A 16,597-nucleotide genomic window follows, 5' to 3' on the forward strand; every position below is an offset into this window, starting at 1 on the left:
GCAAAGACACATTTGGTGAATAGTTGATAGTCTAGTGTCTGAAACAGAATATGTGATGCGATGGCAAAGTGAAATGTAAAGCTGGAAAACCCTGGTTAGAGCCAGGTTGTATAAGACCTTAAATGCCAAGTTAAGGACTATTTTATCCTGAAGGCAATGAGACTCCATTCAAATGTTTTGAACAGGAAACTGATATGGTCAGAACTGTGCTTTAGGAAGTCTATTATGATCTATATCATTGTTATAATTAATGCAGCTGTATGGAAGACAGATTGCAATGGGGAGAACCAAGGGTCAATGAAATTACTTAAAAAGCTATACACATAACAGAAGGCATAGGAACCTGAATTCTGCCAGTGGAAAAGAGGTAGAGATGTGAGAGAACCATTGGTACTCTGTGTAGTGAAAAACATATCTATCTCTGCATGATGCTCCTCTAACCCCTGCCAATCAAGGATGTTCCCATTCTCAACATGGGAAACTGACCAAGCAAGTGGTGGGACTGTATAGAGGTACTGATTCTGCTTCAAAGCCATAGGTCACCATTATATGACTTCAGAAAGAACTTACATCCATGGTTTTTAATGTTAACGGTAATTACATTTATCTAAGCAACTTGCATACAGGCTCAGTTGTAAGACTTTAAGCAAATTTCTGTAACAAATATGCTTTTTTTTAACCAAGAACATTATAGAATTAATGCAGAGTCCTAAAGATAATCTAGTACACAAAGTTTTAAGTCTTTTATAGGCTGTTGTTTCTAGCACATAAGCAGTCTTTCAATATTTAAATACTGGAATCTTCAGTTGTTAACCATGTCAGTTGGCATGTACACAGAAGTCATTAAAAATGTTTAAATTAACAACTTTCAAACCCCAGGGAGGGAAAAACCCTAAAAGGATACAATTGTGAGTATTTACAGTTATCAAAATGTCAAAACCTCCTAAAAATTGTTCATGAAATCTTTGAAAAGGAGATCCCAAAGCGGTACATTTTCAAAATGAAAAGGTAACAAAAAAGGCATATTCACAATTTCTCCAACACTTGTGTCAACCATTTAATTTTTTCACTTAAAAAATGAAACAAAAGAACTGAACACCATGTTTCATTCTTTGTTGATATTCACAATTATGTTGTCTACAACTGCCCAGAGCCAATTTATACTTAAGTTAAATTCTTTACATCAAATAAATGGTTGCCCACAAACACTGGTAAGTACACCTATGAACTAAAACTTCTATGTTTAGAGAGCAATAAATTCTGCTCCAATGATCTCCTCTACTTCATCTGTTCTCTTAATACTTATAAATCCCTGAGGGTTTAGACCTACTGACCCTGCCCACTGGAAGTGGCTACTGGCTGGGCCACATTCTGTTTTATTGCTGTCCAGTCAAATGTATAGTCGTACTGGTGGTTCAGAGTCTTGAAAAGGGCTCGGAATAGTTGCTTGAGGTACAAATAATCTGGTGCTTCTTCAAATCGTAGGGCCCTGCAATAGTTGAGATACATAGCAAATTCTGCTGGGAACCCCCTACACAAACTCTCAACAGAAGTGGACAACTTTTTCTCGCTTATCTTTTCATACTTTTGTTTCTTTGTTGCAGCATTGAGTCCTTGCCAGGGAAGGCTGGTTCTATTAAAATACATGAGCACGTACCCTAGGGACTCCATGTCATCCCCACGGCTCTGCTCAATGCCGAGGTGTGCATTGATGCTGGCATACCTGGCAGTGCCGGTGAGATTTTTATCTTCTCTGTAGGGGATATGTTGCTTGGTTTTGGTGTCTCGGTACTTTTTGGCCAAACCAAAGTCAATAAGGAATAACTTATTGGCATGACGGCCTGTCCCCATGAGGAAGTTATCTGGCTTGATGTCCCTGTGGATGAAGTTCTTGAGGTGCACATATTCGACTCTACTGATCATCTGGTCGGCCAACATGAGCACAGTTTTCATGGTGAACTTGCGGGAGCAGAAATTGAAGAGGTCTTCGAGGCTGGGGCCCAGGAGGTCCATGACAAGCACATTGTAGCCTTTATCCCTGCCGTACCAGCGGATGTGGGGGATGCCCACCCCACCCTGAAGGGCCTTGTAGAGCTTGCTCTCATGCAGGAGCCGGGGCGACCGGGCCTTCTGCGACTCCAGCTTCACCGCCACCTCCTCGCCGTTGGAGACGTTGACCGCCAGGTAGATTTTCCCGAAGGAGCCAGCCCCGATCTTCTTCATAAGCTTGTATTTCCCTCCGAAAATTAATTCTGCGCTCTTGGGGGTTTTCTTGCTAGCCATAGCCATGGTCAGGGAGTGGACGGGGGAGACGGGGAGAGCCTGAGGGGGTGGCTGCGTGGAGGGGATCAGTGGGGTCCGGGATGCTCTGCCCGGGAGGGCTGGGGGCCGAGTGGAGGAGGAGGCAGCAGCATGTGCCGGCCCAGCCCTTCCCCTTTGGAGTCGCTTGCCAGCCTTGGGGGGCGGCTTCACGGCCCCAGGTTCAGCAGCCGTAGCTGGAATGTTTCTGGGAGACGTCCCGGGGCACAAAGAGGCCGGGAGATGGGATGGACGTTCTCCTTCTGGCTTGCTCCGGCCTCCGCTGGCGTCCACCCGCCCGGCTAGCTCCAAGGTTACTCTGCCATGGCAGCCATCTTGTTCCTCTGGCTGCATTAGATCCATTTCTAAGAACACGCCCTCCCACGCCCCCCGCCCCCCACGCAGCGCCCCCTGCTGGGCCTTTGCCTCTCTGGTAAATGAGGGGAAAGCTAGAGGGTGGGGGCTGAACTGTGGGAGGAAGACAGAACAGTCTGGGAAAAGTGAGCGCCAGGAACCGGTGGAGATGTGTTACTGTGGCTGCTTCGGTTTTTCTTCTCCCTCCCTCTGCCCTCTAGCTTCTCCTGAAAACATTTTCTGAAGAACTGGCTCACTGAGCCAGAGGTGGGCTAGACCTTGGAGACCATCCAGCCAAACCCCTCATTTTGCAGATGAGGAAACTGAGACCCAGAGAGTTAAGTATTTTTTTTAAGTAGATTGCTTTCAATAGGAAAGGATATTTGGGAGCTTGTTAGTTAACTAAAGAAAGATTGCACTGGCTTGTGATTAAATGTAGTTGTATTTGAAAACACAAAGGTTTAAAGAGGTTGATCGGGAGAGTGGAATAGAAAACTGCTGCTTTCCCATTGAAATACTAAAGAAAGTCACTGGGAGTGGAACGCTGTGGCAAGATGACTTATGGAAGTGAAGCATGCTCTTTAATAGAATCATCCTCACCAATTACCACCCCTTTATTAGATAGTGATTAGTTAAAATCGTAATTAAATTAATTAAAATATTGATTGATTACTCTCAGTGTATATATATTTGTATATGTACATGTATGCATATACGCATATATACATACATAATGTATGTGTGTATACACAAGCATACACATCTATGGGGTGGGAGTGGGGAGTAAAGAAATCCATTTACCCAAGGCAGTGATATTGTTGTTCAGTCGTGTCCAATTCTTCATGACTCCATTTGGGGTTTTCTTGGCAAAGATAATGGAGTGGTTTGCCATTAATCTTTCTCCAATCCAAGTCAATAGCAAAACAGAAATCAAAGAAAGCATGCATAGGAGAATATATACCGCTCAGTCAGTGAAGGAGCTCTTCCATTGTCAAGGACATAACTCTGCTCACATAGTTGCATGGAACTTGAGAGTTCAGTTTAGCCCAACCTCGACCAGAAGAAGCTCAAAGTTCTAATAGTTTTCAGGGTTAAAGATTTCTGAGGGTAAAATCTGACTTTATGTGTTTCCCTGTAAACTAGGGCAGCCTGAAAAAGTGGCTAGAGAGCACAGCCTTGAAGCCAGGAAGACCTGGCTACTCCAAATAATATAAAAAAAAAATAAATTTTTTAAAATTGCGGATTGCTTTGAAATTTCAGAGAGGGTGCTGAGTAGCACATGATCTAAAATTGAGTTTCCTCCCCAGGAAATTCCCAATACTAATTAAATCAAAGGTCCTGTCCTTAGACCTTCCATACATTATATTCTGCCCTTTCTCATAAAGAATGGATGTATAATATCTTATTCATTTCACTTTGGAGTACCTTGATGAGATACATTTCTTTTCTTTTGAGAGAGCCTGAGGTAGAAGAAACAATCAAGGGCTCTTAATTCTATTAAATAAAAATATTGAGCTGGGAGGGAGAGAGAAGTAGGGAGAAGGAGAGTGAGTTGGGGAGAGAGAGACACAGAGAGGGTGGGAGAGAGGAGAGAGAGGCAGAGGGAGAGAAGGAAAGTTGGGAGTGAAAGAGGGGGCTTAGGGAAAGAGGGAAAGAGAGGAAAAGGGAGGTGAGGAGAAGAGAGACAGAGTTCTGGTGCAGAACAGAAAGAACTGCTCAAAAATTAGTGATCCAAGGGTGCTTTTGGTTGAACTATAGTGAAACAAAGATTTTGTAAGAAACAGTGGCCATATCAAGAACTCCACATGGCCATTAGTGCATTCAGGAAAGATTTATTTTATTTTACGTTCTTGTGAATGGGTAACCCCTAATGGAACACACTTGTTAATACAAATACAGGGCTATTTATTCCCTGTTCCTGATTCGAATTTCCCTCCTCTGTTCCCCGCTGGCTGGATACAACTTCCTGAACTGCCTATTTCATGTTTTGCTCCTTTATGTGTTCCCCCTCCCCTGTCGTGCATTGTATGGGCACCCTGGGGGTGTGTGGGTTAATATTAAACAACTCATTAAGCATTTTTTCTGACCTTCTACACAGTCAGAGGCCTGGTTCTACCAAATCACAGTTCTGGTTTGAGCTAGTTACCTCTGACTTATATCCTTTTATCTTTACTAAAAAGCTGCAAGTGAGTACATGTGTAGCCAGAATGGCCTTTGTTTTCTTTGAATGACTCAGCTTACCTCATTGAGCCTCTGGACACTGTGGCTTGCTCTTCCGGGGCAGGACCAGACAACTTCCTGTGTGAGGAGTCATGGGGCTGGCTGAGGGGAGGTGTTAACGGCTACACTAGGGGGAGGGGCCAAGTCAAGAACCAATCGGCCCTGGTCGTTCAGGCGGTGCTTGATGATGTCAAAAACTCTATAAGAGGGGAGAGGACAGCTTGAAGATCCTCTTTTTTCCTTTTCCGGTTGGAGCCAGAGACAGTTACAACGACAGTTACAGCGACAGTTACAGCGACAGTTACGGCAGTTACGTCAGCCACAGCCACAGCGGAAGCAGGAGCTGCCAGTAGCAGAGCTGACCTACGGGAGGAAGCTGAACAAAGACTTCAGGCCAGTGGATTGGGGGAGCCTGTGTTTTCCCCGGCGTACCTTACACCCCCGCAGAAGCTGGATGGTTAAAAGCAGCTTCCGTTGGAACCAGAGGCAGTTACAGCGACAGTTACAGCGACAGTTACGGCAGTTACATCAGTTACAGCCACAGCCACAGACACAGCTGAAGCAGGAGCTGCCAGTAGCAGAGCTGACCTACGGGAGAAAGCTGAACAAAGACTTCAGGCCAGTGGGTAATCTTATTACCATAGAGGGGGAAACATGATTTTGCTTTACGCAATCATGCTTCTCTGTAGCCTCCTGGTTACTCTTTCAAGGCGTACTTATTGGGCCTGGAAGCTTTTGATCAATATATCAAAATGGGGTTGCTGGTTCATGGGTTGGTTACTGTGGAGCCTAAATAAATGTTTTGATTCTTCTGCCTTCTACTTTGAGAGTTTCTTATATCCGGCGATTCCGAACGTTTCAGACATGTTTATGATCCTATTTGAGATTATAAACTCTGCCCTCCTGATACAACATGTCACTGCTGTGTTAACAGAACTCCTTCTTTTCTCACAATTTCAATATGATTTTATTAGATAATCAGTGGCAATTGAGAAAGATTCCAGGTTTTACCTTAGGTTTAGGTTATTTAAAAGTGTAGTCTGGTTAGTTTAGGCAAGATAGTACTGTAACAAGTTGAGAAGACCCTAAGTTCCCAAACTTCTCCCCTTCTTCCCCTCCCCACATCTCAAACATGAACAGGAAAAAAAAAACATATAAAAGAGAAGAAAAAAAGAAGGAAGCAGTTAGACTCTTAGACAAGGACAAGACCCTTAACTAAAAAGTATAAAAAAAGCTCAACAAAATGTACAAATATGAAGACAAACAGTCACACTGGGGAAAAGTGAAATAACAAAATAAACTTTAGTTATAGCCTAGAAAGCAACGTCAAGTTGAGTATTGAAAACACCGTGTGTGTGTTTATGTATATACATGTATATGTATATACATATGCTTTTCACATATATTAAACGAAAATAATCTGGTATCAGCAAAAGATCTCGTATTGGTGGAAAAATAGCTGGCATTTGTAATTAGAGATCTAGCACAACCTAAAATGAAATAAATAGAAAAAGGCAGTAACATAAAAAAAGTTTTGTAAAATTTGAAGAAAATAGTGAAATCAGTGAATACAGTTACAAGGCTAACCTACAGAAGCAACAGAAAATGTAGCAAAACAAAATCAAAGAACAATTCAATTGGGAAGAGGTTTTGAAATTTTCCAAGGAAAGAACTAAAAGGTAAAGCTAAAAGAGATAACCTATAAATCATCAGAATTGAAATAATAATTTTCAGGAATTGATCAAGTGAAATTCTTGAAACTAGTAAGATTAACAGACAGCCACAGGTTTACATAATTCACTTGATAGCTTCAAAGGGACAATTCTGCTTAAACTTTAGAACTTCATCAATACAGAGTCTTAAAAAATGCTGAGTAAATCTATTTTTTATCAAGATATCTCTAATTTGAACTCAATAGGAATATTCATAAATCATTAACAAATGGAAAAAGGTGGATTTTGGTTGCAGAAAGAATAGGAAGTTTTCACCTTGTAACCATACCCAGATAAGGTAGGAATTTTTTTTTAATCTTAAAATATATTTTTGATTCCCTATGACATTCTTAAGTTTTGCCAAGAAAATAAGTCTTTTTATATACTAATAAGCCAGATAGTAAATGCCAAGATAATTCCTGGAGACACTATGCAATTGGGGACTTTTGTCATGAATGTGATGAATATTAGGTAAATCTCAAATCACTAAACCTGTACTAGAGAGCTGAATGTGATCCAGAGTCAACAAAACAACTACAGTGGTATGAACTGAAATTATCTCAGGGAGAGGAAGAGAATAACCATGGGTGAAAATTATCAAGAGTAAAGGGACAGTTTCTAAGGATTGGTATGATCTGAAGAGGTTTCAAATAGGAGTAAATGTTTTATGAATAATTGTTATATCTTGTATATATTATTATAGTTTTCTGTATTTACAGTGTAAAGACTTTATAATGTCCTTTGTCAAGCTCCTGTGAAAAAAGTGGCATTTGTGTACGCTTGGTGAGGGTGGAGAGAGTACTGTCAATGGAATCCGAAAATACCAAGTATTCCTATTTTTGAGAATCCCTTGGACAGCAAGGAGGTCAAATTAGTCAATACTTACAGAAATTAATTCAAGCTGTTCCTTGGGAAATCAAATACTGAAGCTGACGTTTAAATACTTTGGCCATATAATGAGAAGATTTGGAAAAGACTCACATATTGGGAAAGATTGAAGGCAGAAGGAAAAGGGGATGGCAGAGAATGAGATGGATGGATAGTATGGTGGAAACAATGAACCTTAACTTGGACCAACTGTGAGAGATAGTAGATTATAAAAGGACCTGTTGTGCTATGATCCATGGGGTTAAGAAGAGTAGGATATAACTGAATAACAAAAAGTGAGGGTGGAATAAATTGGGTAGATGAATAAGAATCTGATTAAAAATCTTCAGATTCATTATTCTGTAACAATAATGCCAAGCTATAAATGGATGCAAGGGCAAGAAGAAGACTTGATTGTGAGCTTCACATATTTGAACAAACATAGGCACAGGAGGAAAGGAAGAATAAGTAATTTTAAATCCCAAAAGAGCTATCCAGGAAAAGCAAACAAATGGTAAGGGTTAAATACTTTTAAAGGATAAATTAAAATTTACATTCTTTAGAGTAAACTAACAACTGAAGCTTGTCTTGTAGAGGTACGTGTGTGTGCGCGCGCACACACACACACATGCAAACACATATATATGTAACAAAAATGCTGTTTGCAGCTACTGTGACTGTGTAAGACCAACAGCCCGAGCACACAGGAGGGCTGCTAGCACAGATCCTTTGATCTGCTTTTCTAAGGAAAACAACTTTAAGGGGTTTGCAGTCTTACTTTAATTAAACATAAATATATCATTCACTTATTTGAGGGGAAAAAGCCAGCACCCTGAACTTCAGAGAGAATACAAACAAAAATTACAAGCATACATTATATAAACAGAGCAAATAAACACGAATCAGTAGACAGGCTTCTAACCATATAACTAAAGCAATATATACAGTTACCGTAGAGAGAAGCACAAATATCTGGGTTTTCAAACCTGGGGGTGCTCCATGACTGCTACACAGAGTCTCGTCTGGTCAAATCACAAGACACTCTTCTAGTGAGTGAGAGCCGCAAAAGCAAAACTTTGAGTATATATACATGCTTCTTCAGGGTCAGAGGCTATCACAACCAAGGGACTCAAATCCATGTGAAGTAGGCTTTCTTGTTTCTTAAACAGGTAGTCAAAGACTTTAGATTAGGTCAAAGAAACAAAGGCGAAACTCATCAAAGGTACTTGATTACCTCAGTGCTGAGAAGCACTCAAACAAAAAACAGCAAAAAAAGTCCCACTTTGCTTGCCATTACATTTGAAAGGCAAGACTCATTGAAGGTACTTGATTACCTCAACATTCCAAAGGAGAAAACAGTAAAAAAGTCCTATCTGGATTACCATTACAATATTAGGTTTGAGTGATAGTGTCTCTAAAAAAAGAGCAATTTTTAAAAAAGTTATACTGATTACTGAAGTAACTAGAAACTTGAGTTTAATGCTCTAGGCATGACAGGTGAATGTCTTTGCTTATAAAGATCAAGTTTCTAATTGAGCCAGAGAATATGGGTGAGTATTAGAATAATTGAAATCAGACTAATTAAGGTTATTTAGATAAATTTTATATTTTTAAAAAGAAAAAAAATATGACTAAGCACAAAGGATATATATATATATATGTATGTATATATATACATATATATGTATATATATACATATATATGTATATATGTATATATATATAATCCCACTATTAATGCTTTGCATTCACTTAAATAAAGAAAAGTAGTTTATAGACTAGATAAAAGTAAATAATCAACTTTCTCCTCTACCCTCTATCAGTCTGTCTGTCTCTCTTTTGTTTTCCATTTTGCTTTTACTCCTCTCTTAAATGAGTAGTTGAAGATGAAAAAAAAAATTTCTGTGCTGACTCTAGAAAATCAGCATTTGCCATCATAAGTTCATTTCTAATTAGAAACCATTAAAAGATAACTCTACCTTCTATGTCAAGATTAATGGAAAACCTAATTACCAAAATTTTGAAAAAAGGAGAGGGAAATAATGAAGATATAAAATTAGTAGAGAATGCATACACAGTTATCTGAAAACAATAGTAAGTATATAAAATGCTTAGAAAAATATTACGTAGCTAAGTTACAAAAGAATAAAAGAATCCATATAAACTAATATTTGTATGTGTATATATATGTGTAAATATGTACACATAAATATAGATACATATATTGATTTGTGTATTATATATAGTGTGTGTGTGTGTGTGTGTGTGTGTGTGTGTGTGTGTACAAGCTAGTAAAGAAATATCCTATGAAAAATAACCAGGAAAAGATGTATTCACAAATTCTATCAAACATTTTAAGAATAAATAAGATCAGTAGTTAATAAACTTTTCAGAAAGTTGAATCTCCAGCATTCAAAATGGTATAGTGAAGTGAGAGTTGAAGAGATAAACCTAATGGAATCCTTGGCAAAACATGAAATTTGCAGTTTAGGAACTGTGACTGAAATACCACCTTTATTTGACAGCAGAATACCCAATTAATAATCTTGATTTTTTTATGCAGTGAACAAAGCATGTTTCAAAAGTTTAACTTCACTTTAAAATTATTGAATGTCACAGATATCCCAAAGTGTTTCTACCTTCGGTACCTTCACAGCTCATGCTTAGTTCCTTTGTCAGTAAAATGGGAATAATAATCCTTTTACTTCCAACTTTACAGTTTGGAGATTGTTTTGAGGATAAAACTCTAGTTAATGTAGATGAATTATTTCATAAAGCCAAAGCACTGTATTAATATAACTTATTAGTATAGATATTTTGAAAAAAATAAAGGGATAGAGGATAAATCAAATAAAGTAGGAAAACCAAGAAGGTGAAATAAAGGTTGTAGCAAATCCAGGTAAGAGAATGAATAATTCTAAATCATCAAAAGAACAAGTCTATTCAGTACATTACATAAGGAATTAGCCAAATTGTCATTATTAAGCTGTAACATGAAAATCAATGGTTATTTTTAATGCAAAGATATTAATCATTCTAAAATGTTGCTGCAAGTGAAAGCAGGCAGAATAACAAAATAGAGAAAATTCAATATTGAAGGTTATTAAAGGGAACATGGGATGCCTAATTATTCATTCCAATTCAATTCAATTTAATAAGCATTTATTATGTACTTAGCATGTGTCAAACACTGCTAGCCTCTGAGGATATAAAGATAAAACTAAACACAGTCCCTGCCCTCAAGCAGCATCTGTTAGAAATAGCGCTCTGTGAATTTCTTGAAAATCATGAGGTCAAACACATATCCAACTTATTACCAGCTGTCTACACTCATTGCATAAGAAAAAAGAATTCAGTGGAAAAGTGAAATCCAAAAGCTCAAAGGAGAGGAGAATTATCAAAATACAAGTCAGTCTCAAAGAAAAATAAAAGTAGGCAAAAAACACTAAGTGCTAAAAATCCCTTGAAGTTCTAAAACAACTTCAGGGCTACAAATCACAGATACCTTCAAAAAATGAAGAAAGAATAATCGTATGTCATGTCAGTCAAAGAGTGTTAAGCTAGTCAATTCAACTTAAGATGATGACCCAGTGTCTCAGCCAGGGGCAAAGAATTGACTTACTCTTTACTGTCCTAGTCCATTTTTAAAAGGGCATCACCAGAGTATCAAAGTTCTAGCCACTGAAGCAACAGTTAGAAAACTTCCCAAAGCTCTACTTTGCAAGACTCTAATTGGGACCCTCAAGCAAGAAAGATGCTATTGCATTTCATGCGAGGTAGGTCTTAGGGATAAATGGTTGCTGTGCCCTGACAGTCATAATTTGAATTTTCAAATATTTTACTTTAAGCAAGAAATCTTTCCCATTAAGAAGCTATACTTTTAGGTAATATACATATATGTATATTTATATATAATGTATATTTTGTAAATATATATGATGTACATAAGGGTATGTGTATATGCATATATGTGTAAATGTATAGTATTAACTAATATAAATATTGACTAATATAAATATAACAGCATATGATACATCTTAGTCAATACAGCGTATATCCGATACATCATATATATGCTATACATTTTGTGTTGTGTGTATATATAAATATACACATGTCTGTATCTTGTCTATCTAGCTATCTATATCTTAGTCAATATAGCATAGTGGGTAGAGTGTGGGGAACTTTACATCAAGAAGACCCGGGTTCCAATGCTACCTCTGATATGACCTGTGTGATGAGGGAGAAGTCACTTACTGGATTTGAGTGTGAGACAAATGTATTGTGACTTTGTAGTCACTGGTTTTAGAATGGGAGGATATGGGCTTGAATCTTGTTCTGTCCCTTACTGCCTTTGAGATCTTTGGCAAGTCTCTTCAGTACTCTGGGCCTAAGTCTCTTCATTTGTAAAATAAAGAAGTTGGACTAAGTGACTTTCGGGGTTCCTTTTAGCATTAGGTCTGCAATACTTTGATCCTAAATTATGGACGGGTTGTGATCTACATTGTTGGAGGGAATTTTTGTACTGGATGGGCATGATGATAATGGAGTTGAATCCAAGGGGTACAGCTATAGTGGAATGAGTTTGGGCTTCGAGCCCATTTTTAAATGGAGGCTTTGGAATGAGGTTTTTGCTCTGACCTCCAGTCCTCAATTCAGAGGGGTAGAGGCTACTGAGGATACTGATGGAGTGTAAGTAAAATTGGCAAAGCTGATGTAATCTTGGGGATGATAAGTTTCCTGGTGATGAGATTCCCTCTCAGGGGCTTGACTGAACTGTTCTCTACTTTTGTCTGACAAACATCAGAAACACTTCATTCCCGTCTAGCTTATTGCTTCTATACAAGCCACATTGGTCAGGACTGAATGAATCCCTTCAGGCAATCCCAATGTAACTCTTTTGCAAGGTCTTTTTACTTCATCCATTTGCTGTGACTTCACTCATTAACTAGTTTTTTGTCTATTTACTTTTTTGTTTTGTTTTTGTTCTTAGCTTTATGCTTTTGACTGATTGGTTCAGTAGCAAATCTTGACCTTCTTTACATGTATCCCTACTTTTGGTGAATTGATTCAATGAAGAAGTCTTCTCTAATTATTGAGGTAGGGGTTATAGAACATCCTTCTTATTTAGTTACATAGGTTGATGTTTTTAAATAAAATCTGTATTTTAAAAATAATTTTATTAAATCTATGTTTTACAGATTTTCAATGTAAATTATAGCTATCACAATGAATGTTGTAATGATAACTAACATTTCAGAATTGTTTATTTTTGATTAACTCTTTTGCTAGAAGTGCCTATTCCCTATACTTAGAGACTTCTCTAATTTTCAGTAGCAAAGTATAAGAAAAAAAGTATCTAAGAAAGATATATTATTATTATTTTGATATAAAACCTTTTCCTCCATTCCCTTTTGACCGTCTATATCACTTATAATAAAGAAGAGAAAGAAAGAAAATAGAAAAAAAAAAAACTTGGCTTCCTTGGTTAAATGTTTCTCACTGATAAATGGTGAGGACTCAGTCTTTGTTTACATATTCATTGTAGGAGCAGACAAAACAAAAACAGTTGTTCTGGGTTTCTGAATCAGTGAAAAAGCATTCATTATCACCACCCTCACCGTCCCCTTACAATAATGTACCAGGCACTAGGGACACAACAATAATAACTAAACAAAGCACAAAGAAATACAGACAAAATAAATGAAGTATAAGGTATCTGGAGGAGGATGCTCTAGTGAATGAAAAAGAGGAGAGAAATCAGTAAAAGGGCCATGTAGAAGGTGGTTTTTCAACTGATCTTTGAAGGGAATTAGTTATTCTGAGGGTCAAAGGTAAGGAAAAAGTGAAGAATGAGGGCAGTCGTTGAAAAGGTACAAATGATATATGACGTATGAGGGATAACAAGAAGGCCACTTTGGAAGGATTGAAGAGGGTAGATGGATGTAATCTAGAAAAAGCCTGCAAAGGCCAGATTCTGAAAGATTTAAAATGCCAATTAGAGGAGTTTGTATTTGATCCTCGAGGTGATAGGGATTTATTGGAGTTTATTGAGCAGGAGAGTGACATTATCAGGCCTGTGCTTTAGTAATCTCGCTTCCATAGCTACATGGAGGGTGGTTTAGATGTACTACATGGAGGGACAGAGGAGGCTATGTGTGACAACACAACCCCAGGGAAGGGCCAGTGGGAATGCTGCCCTAGTGTGTGCTGGCATATCTAGCCCATGATATTTGCCTACCTGTGGTATAAGGTGTTAAGATGCCACTGTGAATATTTCCAGATACCCAGCCAGTTCTAATTACATGGTATCAGTTCAAAACAAATCATTTCCCATTTAGAGGCATTATCCTTTATCTAACTGTCATGGCTATTCTACCAGTGTCGATCACATTTCCTTGGCTCATAGGAGCTTATGTTGGAAAGAATGTTGGTAATTATTTAATTTGATATCATTCATTTAACACTTAGTAAGTGCCTACTACTGTGTATCAGGCACTGTGCTAAGTATACAAGAAAACAAAACAAAACAAAAAAGATTAAACAGTCTGCCTTTAAATAATGTATTTTCTACTGGGAAAAGAGATAAGTAAATTGTAAATAAATAAAGTACATCGTAAGTAAATACAAGATAATGTGAGGAAGGAGAGAACATGAACAAGTGGCAGATCAAGAAAAACTTCCTGTAGGAGGTGGCACTGGAGCTATAGTTTGATGGCTAATGATTGTGAGAGCTGGAGATGAGGAGGAGGGACCATTTCAGGTCAGGGGGAACAACCCCTTACAAAGGTACAATGACCAGTGGTGGAATGCCAGATAATCCTATTTTACCCTATAGTGGTCCAGATGAATAAACTGAGGCCCAGAGAGATTAAGGGAGTTGCCTGAAGTCACATAAGTTGTCACTTTCAGTCAATAAACAATTAAATAACTCCTATGTGCCAGACACTGTTCTAAACAGTGGGATATTAGAGCTAGGCTTCTAACTCATGTCCTCCAACTAAATCTAGTTTTCTTCCTATTATAACATATATTGCTTTATCATTTTGTAAGGTCATAGAATCACAGACTACCTGAGATGAAGGTGATTTTAGAAGTCATCTGATCCAAACCCCCAATTTTAGAAATTAAAAAGAAGATTAAGTCAAACCTGAGGATCAGAAAGTGATTTGTCCAGGGTCACCTAATACCTATACTCAGATTTTAAGAGATAGAATGCTCTACCAAAACAAACGCTTTTATTTTTGTTCTGTTGTTGTTTAATAGTCAAAAATTAGTAAGCACATTGGCATTTTGTGTTCTTTACAGCTTTCAGTCATTTACATAAATAAAAATATGTGGCCATCTGTGAAAGCCAGGCTGATTATACACAATCTCTGACATGGCGAGTGCATCCTATTTCATGACTGAAGAGGTTCCCATATAAGTACACCATACAGCTTGATCATTTTTAGAAATCTTTTATTAATCACACATTTGTGTAAAAATTATCTCAAACTAGAATATAAGGTGTCTGTGTAACAACAGTGTTGCTAGCATCTGTTGTGGGGGTGAAAGATCAACACCACCAGCACAGAGGAGGGCTGCTAGCACAGGTTCTTCAATCTGCTTTTCTAAGGAAAGCAACTTTAAGGGGTTAATAATCTCACTTTAATTAAACATACATATATCATTCACTTAGTTCAGAGGGAACTTCAGAGCAAATACAAACAGAAATTGCAAACGGAGACAATATAAACAGATCAACATTTCTGTCTAACCAAATCACAATACATAGTTACCAGAGAAGCACCAACATGTGGGTTTTCAAAGCTGGGGAGGCTGCTTCAACGGCTTACCTAGAGTCTTGTCACCAACACTCTTTCAGTGAGTGTGCCCCACAAAGGTAAAACGCTAACCTCGGATCTTATATACATGTCTCAGGGTTAAGGGACATCACAACCATGTGACTGAAGCCCATGTGACCTAAATGCTTCTTCAGGGGCAAAGGGCATCACAACCATGCCACTCAAACTCATGTGAACTAGGCCTTACCTTGATGTAAGTAGGTCATCAAAGACTCCAAATTCAAAGATTCCTTAGTGGTGAGAAACAAAGAAAACAAAAAGTTCCATTACATTTGAAAGACAAGACTTATGAAAGGTACCTGATTGCCTCAGCATCCCAAAAGAGAAACAGTAAAAAAATGTCCCACCTTAATTACGATAACAGTCTGTGGAACTGGTGTTATGATTGTTTTGTCACCAATCACTTCTAGCATAGAACTAGGCACATAACAATTACTCACCAAGTTTTGGTTGATTGACTTATTTTCACAATAATTTAATTCTTTTTGAATAAGTTATTTTGGATTTACAGTTGTACTTTAAATGTCCTGGATTGATAATGCCTTAGACTTATAATTTAGTGCCTTGCTGTTCAGCATCCTTTCAATAGCCAGAAATAGTTAAAGTCATGGAATGTTTACGTGGCATAATTGGTCCTATTTATCATCTATTTACATAACAAATTTCATATGGTAATGATTTTCACCAACTGTACAGTTATATACCAGGAACATATTCCTCTGACAGAATAGGCCACAATCCAATTTCTGCTACTTTAAAAATGACATTTAGCCACAGATCTGCATTGGGCAATGTAAAATGCCTTTCATTTGTTTTATTAAACAAATGCGAAAGATGTTTTATACATCTGATCACTTTACAAAAAAGGGAGGAACGTTAAAAATTATGTTTCACAGAGATGCTTTTCCATTCTGTTTTACATAGCATTTATGTGATAAGAATGGCTTCTTAATTTAAGAAGAAAAAAAGATTTACTAACAATTCGCCAAGCCTGGCACTAATAAAAGCTGACAATTATGTAGTACTTTATGATTTGCGTGGTACTTCATATACATTATGTGTATTATATGAAATATAAGAAAGGACCATTGGACTTTGAGCCAGAAGACTTGTGGTAAAAGCCCACCTCTGTTACTTAGAACCTTAGCAACTTCTAGCAGTTTTCAACCCAGGGTCCCAGATTTTTTTTATGATAATATGATAAATGGTTTTGAATATAATTCATTTCCTTTGTAATGTATTAAAAACATTCTGAGAAGGATTTCTTCCATAGGCTTTCTCAGACCTCCAGAGGAGTCC

At 37.7% G+C, this 16,597-nt stretch overlaps 1 protein-coding gene across 1 annotated transcript; it reads right to left on the reverse strand.

The window, feature by feature from the left end:
* Positions 1 to 568: 568 nt before the first annotated feature.
* Positions 569 to 2,638, reverse strand: LOC118848175 (casein kinase I-like). The gene has a single exon (XM_036756975.1). The coding sequence runs from the start codon at positions 2,287 to 2,289 to the stop codon at positions 1,327 to 1,329; it is 963 nt and encodes a 320-aa protein (XP_036612870.1). The 5' UTR covers positions 2,290 to 2,638; the 3' UTR covers positions 569 to 1,326.
* Positions 2,639 to 16,597: the final 13,959 nt, after the last annotated feature.

The sequence above is a fragment of the Trichosurus vulpecula genome, chromosome 4 (assembly GCF_011100635.1).
Source record: "Trichosurus vulpecula isolate mTriVul1 chromosome 4, mTriVul1.pri, whole genome shotgun sequence".
NCBI classification, from domain to species: domain Eukaryota; kingdom Metazoa; phylum Chordata; class Mammalia; order Diprotodontia; family Phalangeridae; genus Trichosurus; species Trichosurus vulpecula.